At 41.7% G+C, this 11,645-nt stretch overlaps 1 protein-coding gene across 1 annotated transcript in view; it reads left to right on the top strand.

The window, feature by feature from the left end:
- The first annotated feature begins 137 nt into the window (after positions 1–137).
- usp4 (ubiquitin specific peptidase 4 (proto-oncogene)) overlaps positions 138–11,645 on the top strand; it is a 16,258-nt gene continuing 4,750 nt past the window's right edge. Inside the window, exons 1-15 of the mRNA XM_019880716.1 lie at positions 138–416; positions 2,324–2,451; positions 2,544–2,674; positions 2,809–2,935; positions 3,051–3,196; positions 4,315–4,376; positions 4,519–4,665; positions 6,694–6,811; positions 6,879–7,052; positions 7,121–7,279; positions 8,576–8,800; positions 9,463–9,546; positions 9,672–9,766; positions 9,835–10,017; positions 10,099–10,325. Coding sequence (XP_019736275.1) covers positions 283–416; positions 2,324–2,451; positions 2,544–2,674; positions 2,809–2,935; positions 3,051–3,196; positions 4,315–4,376; positions 4,519–4,665; positions 6,694–6,811; positions 6,879–7,052; positions 7,121–7,279; positions 8,576–8,800; positions 9,463–9,546; positions 9,672–9,766; positions 9,835–10,017; positions 10,099–10,325 — 2,140 coding nt within the window. The 5' untranslated portion in view covers positions 138–282. The remainder of the gene's footprint in view (positions 417–2,323; positions 2,452–2,543; positions 2,675–2,808; positions 2,936–3,050; positions 3,197–4,314; positions 4,377–4,518; positions 4,666–6,693; positions 6,812–6,878; positions 7,053–7,120; positions 7,280–8,575; positions 8,801–9,462; positions 9,547–9,671; positions 9,767–9,834; positions 10,018–10,098; positions 10,326–11,645) is intronic.

Below are 11,645 nucleotides of genomic sequence, written 5' to 3'. Positions count from 1 at the left end.
ATTGTAAATACTGTATAGCATTTCACCTACTCGAGTAAGAATACGTCGACTCGTTCTTTATCGTGAGTCTAATCAGAGATTATTTGATGTTGAAAGTGTGACGTGTGGAGAAACATGCTGGCATAGTGTGCCTCTGTGTGGGGTGTTGAAGAGACGACACACAGCAGCTACGCGGTGCCAGAATGCAGCAATCCGTGCGCGCCTCGCAGCCACCGTAGAGGAAGAACGCCCTCGGTGCCCCACAGAGCTTCTCATCTTCCAGCCGGCACACTCGCCAACACGATGGCTGAAGGAGGCGGACCCGACTCGGGCGGCTCAGCGGACTCCGACTCGGAGGTGCCAGCCGCATCCACGGAAAACCAAAAACAGACTATTGGTTCTCTACTGAAGACCACGCTGAGGAAGGGCGACGAATGGTGAGAAGAAGCCAGAGGCCGACTCGGGGCGCTTCTGATGAGCAAGCGCGAGTTTGCCATTAGCTAAGCTCCAAACCGGAAATGCTAACATGCTACAACAAGGAAGCTAATGCCGCTCTGTTGGTCGGGTAGGCTTAAAAAAAAGGAAAACAAATCTCGAGTTTTGTCACTCTTAATATTTGATGTTTAATCTCTTTCGCTGCTAGGTTTGTAATTTTGTAATTTGTAATTTCTCTCATTGTTGCACCGCGTTAAACCATTAACCCTGAACACTTAATAGCTTTTGTCAGCAAATATCTCAGAAACACGATGGCTGGGTAAAAAACACTTAAAATGTTTCTATTTGGATTCCACGCGTTTTGTCGTCGCCTGATGCGGTGCAATATTGGTTGTGACTACGGGCCCTGTTTTCTGGATTGTGGGTTCAACCACCACTCTGTTGCCTGGTTAGCCGGGAAGACCCAGAACTGTGTTAGCTTCCAGATAAGACTGGACTATCCACCACTGCCATGTCGTGTTATCATGAGTACTGTAGTAGTGGCACAAAGTACAGTGCTGTACTTAGCAAACGCGCTGGTATAGGTAAGACTGCCCCGCCCTATATGATATCCTGTTTGAGAATTCTAATCAATCAGTTATCGGATGCGTCATCTTATTTGATGTAAACGGAGTCAGCTGTTTATAAGATAAAGATTGTATTGTAAATTAACTAGTTAGGTCTTTGTAGAGGTGCACCAGTACCACTTTTTTCCCCCCAAACACATATGAGCACAAGTGCTTACTTCATTTGTACTTGCTAATACAGTACTGATAGTTGATCATGCCATTAAGTCCTACAGTTGTAATTAAAATGTTTTATTTTAATCTCATATTGTTCAAAAAATAGAGCACACACTTTTCTCAAACGTGGAATACATTTCATTCAAATAGTAAGAGTACGAGTAGCAACTAGGGATGCAACGATAACAGCGATGATGGGGTATTCAAATTCCCGCCATATAATTGTCGTCATGTTATATTAAAAGGAGCATTTGTCCGTCAAAAAACATTACATTTTGCCCAGTTCTGCTGAAGAGATCATTTTGAACTACATAGGCCTTGATACTTTTAGCCATTACAATAAAAATGACTGGCCAAGCCCATTTCTTTGTCAGTGCTGTTGTGTGCCAAAACACAATATATTGCTTTTATTAAATATCATGAGCTTTTCTCGTTTTTTGGAGCACACTTTGTAGCCGTCTAATAATGTTAGCATCCATTTCCTAAAAGGGGAAGTCAACCCCCAAAAAATATTTCTAATATGTTCTCTGCAGCCCCGCTAGTCTAAACATGGAATTGTGATTAATATTGCACTTGTGGAAAATGACTTGACTAGTAAATCCATCCATTATTCTCCGTCTCAGGGGATGGCCATTTTGCCACTTGCTGTCGACTGAAAATGACTATTACTCAGGGCTCAGGTAACAACCAATCATGGCTCAGCTTCAGAAAACGGGTGAGCCGTTATTAGTTATTTGAGCCCGAAGCAACTCTGATGTCATTTTCAGTTGACAGCAAGTCGCAGGGCACAGTATCAGTACATCTCTAGGGCTTTGTGATACTCTCGTCAAATAAAAGTAGAAATGAGGGATGTTGTATATGGCCTCCATTTTAATTCGACAATTAGTTCATGTGCTGCTGTCTTTCCACGTGAATTACTGCAAGCAAGCTTCTTAAGCAGATTGCGAATGGGGAAGCGATTCAGTGAGAACTGTAGATATCTGTATATGTCGAGGCATGTCCGACTTGCATAATATTCAAGCCATATATACAGTATTTCCTCATCCCTCACCCCTTGAGTCCATACTTGATATCCAAAATTAGATATGTGCTAGCATGTCTTCAATGCAACTGTTTTTTCCCTACAGGTATCTAGTGGACAGCCGCTGGTTTAAACAGTGGAAGAAATATGTGGGCTTCGACAACTGGGACATGTACAACGTTGGAGAGCGTAGCCTCTATCCAGGACCCATTGATAACTCAGGCCTGTTTTCCGGTAAAAGTGACATTTGCACATGGCTTTTAGAACCGTTTTTAGAAAATTTGCCACTATCGCGTTGTCATTCTTGTCATTTTCCCCTCCTAAAGACCAGGAAAAACAGATCCTGAAAGACCACCTTATAGATGAGCTAGACTATGTCCTTGTGCCCACTGAGGCATGGAATAAGCTTGTCAGCTGGTACAGCTGCCTGGGTGTCCAAAGACCCATTGTCAGGAAGGTAATTCTACTTTACTTTTGTTTTCAGATTGATTCTCCATCTACAACATATTTAGGTTATTACTTTCACTCTCCTTTAACCAAAATTGCACTATTATTCAGCACAAGTATTATCTCTATTTCTACCCCCTGCAGGTTGTTGAACATGGAATGTTTGTCAAACACTGCAAGGTGGAGGTCTACCTGCTGGAGCTGAACCTGTGTGAGAATGATAACATGGACATTGTGGTCACACGCCACTTCAGCAAAGCTGACACTATTGGTGAGAGACTTCCCCCAGAAGCTTCATTTCACCATTCAGAATGACCTGTAGATGTCGTGTTTTCACCAAATGTTTTTTTTTTTTCCTCTTTTTTTTTTTTTAAATCTTCTGAAAGATACCATTGAGAAAGAGATGAGGACACTGTTCAATATTCCACGGGAAAAGGAAACAAGGCTCTGGAACAAATATATGAGCAATACCTATGAGCAACTGAACAAGCCTGACAGCACTGTACAGGACGCTGGTCTCTTCCAGGGGCAGGTAATTTAAACCTGTAAATAGCTCGACGCCGCATCATAATTGCATGCTTCGGTGTTCGCTATATGAATAAACATGTAGTGCATTGACATTGTATTACTTTTGTTGTGTACACCTACTAAACCCAACTCGGTAAGTTGCAGTAAACGTAGACGTTTTTAATAAATGTTAAAGAATATACCGCTGTGAGTATTATATTTCTGTCTGCAATGGTTGCTGCACAGTTTGTGTTCAACTACCCATTGTTTAAAGTTTTTTGACTACTGAATCATTCATGCTAGTTTCTTTATTCAGCAATTATGGCATCTTGTGTCGTAACTCATAACATAAGTTTTTGCCCCGAGACCAAAAAAAAGAAATCAGCCGAGCCATGGACTTTAAAAAATGTGTGGGAGCCTTTTGGGTGCATTCAAGCTAAAGAGTTGTCTGGGGATGGAGACGGATGTGAAACGACTGAGTCACCATTAAAATGAACCATTACACTTGTTCAAGCACAATGACCAATGCACAACACAAAGGTCGCTATTCATCGCGACATCTCTATTGTTCAATGCTTTCTAGATGAAAGTCACAAAAATCAACTTCATATGCTCACATTTTGTTGTGCTTTTCAAACTTTTAAAAATATCATGGGGGTACGAGGACCACACTGAGGGGAAAAAAGTGGAAAATTATTAATAAAAAAAGTTAGGTTACTCTAATTACGTAAGAATTGTATGAGATGCTTTTAAAGTGCTCCAAATTACAGGTGAAATGACTGACAAACTAAGTCAGTGAATACTTGATGAAAAAACACGGATGCCTCCTCTGTACGTATTTGCATTAATGTCATTTATCATTGCACCAAAGGCCTGGACGAGCTTGAGAACTACTTGAAAATCTGACATGGCTGCTATTTGTGTAGGTTCTCAAAAATTGTTTTGTGCAAGTATTTAATCCCCAATAAAATATCACTGCAGCATAAAAGTGTGAAACCATCCAGCATATGCCGTTGAGGCTACATTATGTGCCAAGTGGAAACAAGATGGCTCGTAACACAACAATATGAGGTGGAGACCACTTGATAGGAATAGATTACTTTGCGTGGCCTTAATTTTAATACAGCTACGTTGTCCCCTAAGGTGCTTGTGATTGAGCGCAGAAATGAAGATGGAACGTGGCCCAGACAAGCCTCTCATCCCAAGTAAGTAATACTATATATTATATAAATGTGTGTGTGTGTGTGTGTGTGTGTGTGTGTGTGTGTGTGTGTGTGTGTGTGTGTGTGTTTATAAATCTGTATTTTCTTTGTTCCTTAAATGCATTTTCTGATTCTTGTTCACCAGGTCCAGTACAACCCCATCTAGGACTTTCACCACCTCCCCAAAACTCTCCTCCAGCTCTTCCGCCAGTATCTCTTCCGCCGTCATCAATGGAAACAGCACTTGCGGTGCCGGTTACACGCTCAACAACAGCACCGCGACTGGCAGCAGGCATGAGTCTCTATCTGACGTAACACTCATTCATCCAGTTTCATTTATGAAATTAATTGTATACAGTAGTGTCATGCAGGGGTGTCAAACTCATTTCACATTGTGGGCCACTTACGGCCTTGGTTGATGTCAAGTGGGCCGGACCATTAAAATGAAACCATACTCTACTATGAATAACCAAAATATCATGTCTTTCCTTTGTTTTGGTATAAAGAAGCACAAGAACATTAGCAAAATGTTGACATTTAATGAACATATCTTTTACAAAAAAAATCATGAAACACCTTAGATTTCCTTAGACAAATGTGCAATTTACTTTTATCGTTCGCATATACAGTATGCATTGCAACTGTTCCCACTGATTGTACAAAGGCACAAAATCTTAACAATTGGTATTGAAAAATATAGTGATGCACTTTAAGATTAAACGAGATTTATAAAGAAAGGAATTTTTAAACCATTTACACATGTGCATATAAAATCTAAATTTAATCCCTGCCTACACCTTACAAACTAAGGATAAATGACTTGACTCTCTTGTTTCAATTGGCTGTCTAAATCTGCTGATCGGTCCGAAATCCTCTCTGCTGTAGTATTCCTCGTCAGGCTAACATTGGCAAAAGCTTGTCGCTTCTCGGGACATACAAGTTCAGCCGCCTTCGTTATACATCGTTTAACAAAGTCACCGTCGGAATGCGGCTTTGATGCTGATTCTATTTTGCTAGCAATTCGGTAGCTGGCTTTATCCGCTGCTTCACTGACTTGTCGGCTCTGTATGAAAGTTGACTGCTGTGTCCTCAGACTTGCCTGCAATTCGTTGATCTTATCTCTTCTTCTTCTCAGTTGTCCTTGCAAGCAGTCATATTTTTCGGTGTGAAGAGTCTCGTGGCATCAAATATTATATTCCCTCAATACCGAAACTTGTTGCAAACACACCAAGCACAAAGGTTTCCTTGCATTTCTATAAATAAATAGGACGTGATCCATTTCTCATTGAAAATTCTACACTGCGTATCTACTTTTCTCTGTTTGGATAATGACATTTTGGCTCATGGGTAGAGACTGGGGTAGAAAGAACTTTATAACAAGCAACAGATGGCGCTTTGATGCCATCTGCTGCGTTGGGTCTGTCTCAGTGACAGACTGAGACTGCTGTCTTCTTCTCTGATCAAAACAATGTTGTCTTATACAGTAGTATGATCAAAACAGTTTGACCCCTAGCGGATAATTCATGAATTGCATCTTATTAAAAAATACTCATTCCGTGTGTTGGGGGGAAGTTGGCCTTTCTTCCTCCGCATGTTTGTTTAATTTCGGGTGGTGAGAATGTTGGCTATCCGAATACAGGCTGGAGACGATCAAAAGTGCCTTCAAAGGTTTTATTTGCAGAATATTCCGGGAAGGTTTTATTTGCAGAATATTCCGGGAACAAATGAGTTCCAGACAATGGCTGTAGATCACAAGTGCAAAGACACAAAGGTCTCACAACATTTATATCAGAAGGGCGGTACTGAAACTGTTGTGCAGCATCGGGACTTTCGTTTCTCCTAAACCGATTCTTAGCTTGTATCAAATGGCGCATTCCAATGCTCTGTGCGTCTCCACAAAGTCTCCAGTCAGTACTGTATCAAAGTTAACTGATGAGTGCTTCAAGGACACATCTGGCTACAAAGTTTCACTGCGGCCATCAGAAAGTTATCCAGGCATGACTAAATATAGGCAGAATACACACTTCACGTGTCTTTTATGCATTTTTTTCATCCTGATCGAACCTCCTTGGGGACCGGTTGCGGCCTGCGGGCCATATGTTTGACACCACTGGTTAGTCTGCCTCACAGTTAAATCAGCAGCAGTGTGCGCTGCTGAAAGAAATAAATGTATGCAAAAAAACAAAACGGTTATGACTGCATATTAAGTCACAATGTGTCAGCAATTAAAACAGTTCTGATATTAAAATATCTTGTTTTTACATTTTCAAAGGACCTGAAGCGTTTTTCTTGACAGTATTCCTAACTGCTCTCCCAACAGCCTCGGGGGTTATAACTCCTACAGCTCCTCTTACAACTATAGAGACTCCCAGTCCCAGCCTGGCCTATGTGGTCTCAGTAATCTAGGCAACACGTGCTTCATGAACTCTGCTCTCCAGGTAAAACTTCACTGAAATATGTTAGTGTACTTGTTCACATAATCTCACTTTTTTCCTCTCCTAACAGTGCCTGAGCAACGCGTCACCGCTCACCGAATATTTCCTCAACGACCAGTACGAGGCCGAGATTAACCGAGGCAATCCGCTGGGAATGCGGGGCGAAATTGCAGAAGCCTACGCTGATTTGGTGAAGCAGATGTGGCTCAGTCGGAGCAGCTCTGTGGCCCCACGTACCTTCAAAGTGCGTCCACTTGGACAACCTTTTATGTTTTCAAACAAAGGATGTAACGTCAACATTTTTCTTTGCAGACCCAGGTGGGGCGCTTTGCTCCCCAATTTTCAGGCTTTCAGCAGCAGGATTCCCAAGAGCTATTGGCCTTCTTGCTCGACGGACTCCATGAAGATCTGAACCGTGTAAAGAAGAAGCCTTATCTGGCCCAAAGAGATGCTGAGGGCCGTCCCGATGAGGTACGAAAATCACGCTATGAAGTGTGTTTTGCAAATAAAATGAGAAATATTGTTCGCATGTGTTGTTTAGAAAGTGAGCAGGTATGAAAAAAAAAAATTTTAATGGCTAATTTATAAAAAGCTTGGTCTCTGGAGTGCTTGGAAATGTGTCCACATAGATCGTCTACACCAGGGGTGCCCAACCTTTTTTGCCCCACGGACCGGTTTAAATCAGACAATATTTTCAGGGACCGGCATTTAAGGTGTGGCGGATTTATACAACAAAATAATATGGTATGAGCTGCATGAAAACTGTGGTGTTTTCGAAATATAATAATAAACACAAGGAGCGTCTAATCTGGTCGCAACACTCTTATCGCTATGGTAATGTTTAATGCCTTCAAAATACGATGCAACGCAAATTCAAAGTGCATGAAAATGATGACTCACCACAGCCCCGAGCTTGATTTTCTGCAATCACAGTCCCATCTCGGGGTAATAGGAGACAATGACACCTCAAGTGTGTGGTTTATGTCCAGTCTACTTCGTAATTTTGTTTTAGTCACCGTTGCTGCAGAAATTCCCCACCTCACACAGGCAGGATGTCGAAAATAGCAACAGTGCTATTGTGGCGATCTCAGAGTATTCAGCCATAACTTTGATCCAGTGGTTTCGAACGTCCTTTTAAGGCCGCCGTCATTTGCGATCTCCAAGCAGCTTTTTTAATCATTTTGCGGGCTTCAGCGTTTTGTTCTTCCGAAATAAATAAAACGGAATTAAGGCAAGTTCTTTCTGTGCGGCCCGGTACCAAATGCCCCGCGGACCGGCGGTTGGGGACCCCTGGTCTACACTAGCATGACAGTGTCATTTAGAGGGACAGTGAAGTTTTGTCTCCACAAGAGACCATGGCAACTTGCTTCATGTGATGATGGGTTAAATTAGCCAGTACCTCCTGCATTGTGGACGTCGAGGGGTAAACTTCTCCGGTTGAGAAAGTCACAACAGTTTCCAGTAACCCCACAAAAAGTCACTTGATTTGTTGCTTTTTGAAATGTAGCTTCCTAAGGGGTCAGAAATGTCCTCAAGTTGGCAACATGTCAATCAATGTTGTAAAAGCCACACGCGGTATTTGACAGAACCACTTCACAAACTTGGATGATTTTTACTGCTGTGTGAAAAGAGAAAGTTGACAGTACTGTGTTTATGTGAATCCTGGAAATTGTTTTTAAAACAATTGCATTGTTTGTTGTCTTGACGATGCTTGACCAGCTCCGAATGTAAAATTATACAATTAAAAAAAAAAACTTTTCATCCCAGATAGTCGCAACGGAAGCCTGGAAAAACCATCGCTTACGCAACGACTCAGTCATCGTCGACATCTTTCATGGCCTCTTCAAATCCACTCTGGTGTGTCCAGAGTGCTCCAAGGTGTCCGTGACCTTCGACCCCTTCTGCTACCTCACTCTGCCTCTGCCCATGAAGATCGACCGAACCATGGAGGTCGTCCTTGTGCGATCAGACCCGCAGTCCAGACCTATACAGGTGAGCTGCCGAACAGAACTTCCACAGCTTTCACACATGCACGAAAATTATTAATTTTATTGTTGTGAATTTTTGGACAAACTAATACATGTTGCTTGTATAGTTGAAAAATAATCTTTGAATAAAATAAGACATTTAAACACCCATCTATCCATTTTCTGTAGTGCTTGTCCTCATTAAGGTCATAGCTCAGCTGTAGTTTATCCCAGCTCACTCTGTGCAAAAGGCAGTCAGCCAATTCCAAGGCACATCGATATAAATAACCATTCTGTCTTGCCCTCACACAATTTGGTAAAAGTCTTTCGTGAACCTAACGTTTTTGGGATGTGGGAAGAAGCCGGCATACTCGGAGAAAACCCACACAAGCGTGGGGTAAACATGAAAAATCCACACAGAAAGGCAGGAGCTGATCTTTGAATATTGAACGTCAGAACTTTTAGGCAGACCTGCTAACCACGAGGCTACCGTGGTGCTCACATATGAATATGAACTCGGGTTTTGTTTATAGAAAAATAGTATAATTTTTTTGTACTTAGGTGTTGTATGTTGGTGTAAGAAAGTACTTTAAAATGCTTCTATTTGACCTTGGAGAATGTATATACATTTTGTTTAAGGGCGTGTAGTTTGATTAATGTTGCATTTTCTTTATTTTCTTGTCACAGTATCGAGTTGTGGTTCACAAATTGGGCACGGTGACGGATTTGTGCAGCGCCTTGTCCAGACTCTGTGGAATTCCTCCAGAAAATGTTAGATGTTACACTTTACTCTGAAAATCAAGTGGGCTCGACACTATCAAATTTATTCTTTTATTTTCAAGCTTTAGCGAAAGCTGTCTGTCAACGTTTTGTTGTGTTGTATGTCTTTCTCTTAGATGGTGGTGGCTGATGTTTATAATCATAGGTTCCATAAAATTTACAGAAGGGACGATGGCCTCAATCAAATCATGGATAAAGATGACATATTTGTGTAAGCTTCTTCATCAAACAATTCTTTTGTGTGTATTGTGTTTGCTTGACAGTCTGTTTGTGACGCAGGTATGAAGTGCAGGAGGAGAATAGCGAGACGATGAACCTACCAGTCTATTTCAGGGAGCGACATTCTAAACACGCCGGAAGCTCCTCCAGCACCATGCTGTTCGGCCAGCCTCTAGTCATCACCGTGCCCCGGCAAAACCTCATTGCAGACGTTCTTTATGAGAAGATCCTACAGAGGATTGGGTTAGAAGCCACTGATAACACATGAAAACGAGACCTAGGCGTGTCTATTACTCAGTTGATCTGTTTTATCTCCTCTTGCAGGCGTTATGTAAAACATCCACTGAGCGCGGGGATTGAAAGCAGAGCCTCGGCTTCAGCCACCTTTGCCAGCTGCAGTCAAGTTGCTGAATGTTCCACGTCATCCGTTGGCAATGCCAGTCTGGGTGGCTGCAGCAGTCCTCTGTCGGACGGGGCCACCTGCAGCGCCAGCTCCAGTAACGGCAGCAACCACTCGGGGACTTGCACTGAAACCAACGGCGTATATGATGGTCAGTGGCTAACTTGGCTTCTGTCACTTGATGGCTATTATCAAAATTCTAAATGGGAGTAGGTGGTTCACTATTTTCTGGATTGGCCTAAGAGGAACATTAAAAATGGATCAATTCAATTGTTAATTTTAGAAGAAAAAAATCTTACTTTATTAATTAATTAATATTCATCTAAGATAGCAGAAAATGCAATAAATGTGTGTTGTCACCACAAATATATGTATTGATGAATTTTCCCTTTTACAATTCTTCAGCACTTTGTGGTAAAATTAAAGGGAAGCTATCTGCCTATTGTTTCTTTTTTTCGATTTTACTGTCAGTGTAGATTCTCAGTCATCCAGGGTGGGTCATTAGCAAATGTTGAATCGAGGCAGCTGGTATCTCTTGTTCATCTCTACTAATAATTTAAATTCATACAGCTGTGTGATCCCGTTGTGGCAGTTCATTTGCAGCTTTCTGGTCCATCCTCAACAAACACATAGTAACTAGTTAATGGAATTGGAATAAATAAATCAATTAGACATACATGGCAATTTTCCGCGGATTCGCGGAATTCCGCCGTTTTATTTCTTAAATTGATCATTTTTGTGAATCGTCTAAATCCGTTGAGAAAATTTTAGGGGCCGTCAGGTACCTTATCGTCGAGTTTTCACGAGCTCTCCCGAACAGTCTCTCCGTTTTCCGTTTGTAAACAGCCCTGCGATTGGACGTGTATGAAAGCTTCAACTAATCAGATCACTGAAGGCATTATTTGTTGCGGAAGTCTTCGCTCGATTATAAACGGCCCAGCGATTGGTTAACTACAAGCGATTGGACCAATCAAATTGCATGTAACATATTGTTTTACCTGATTCATGGCGGCCTGTTCGTCTCGCAAATTCATTGTTCTGGGATCGTTTTGAGCGGAATTATGAAATTTTTGACGAAAGATCAGGAGTCTTTAATCCTAGAAATTGACTCAAATGTCAAGAATAAATTCCGATAGGACTGGCTTGACAGAAAAGTCACTGTAAAGGTTAAAATTGGTTCCAAGTTCGACGAAGTTACAGAAGCTCTTGGACAATTTTTGAAGAAACCAGACGTAGCAGGCAAAGCTTATTGTGTGTATTGTAGTGACTTAATTAACTATGGCTCACGTGGATGCGTTGCACTGACAGATCATGCAACAAAAGTGAAAAAACATGCCGACAAAATCGCCATTCGACGGAGCAATTATCCTTTGGGATCGGCATTTTTCAATCAAACTTCGTCAGCGGATACAACTAAAGACGTTACGCGCTAGGGTACTTTGGCTGAACCAAGCAACGAAATCTGCTCCAC

Source organism: Hippocampus comes, unplaced genomic scaffold (genome assembly GCF_001891065.2).
Source record: "Hippocampus comes isolate QL1 unplaced genomic scaffold, H_comes_QL1_v1.1 scaffold68, whole genome shotgun sequence".
Taxonomy (NCBI): domain Eukaryota; kingdom Metazoa; phylum Chordata; class Actinopteri; order Syngnathiformes; family Syngnathidae; genus Hippocampus; species Hippocampus comes.
This window is presented reverse-complemented; position numbering and strand designations above follow the sequence as displayed.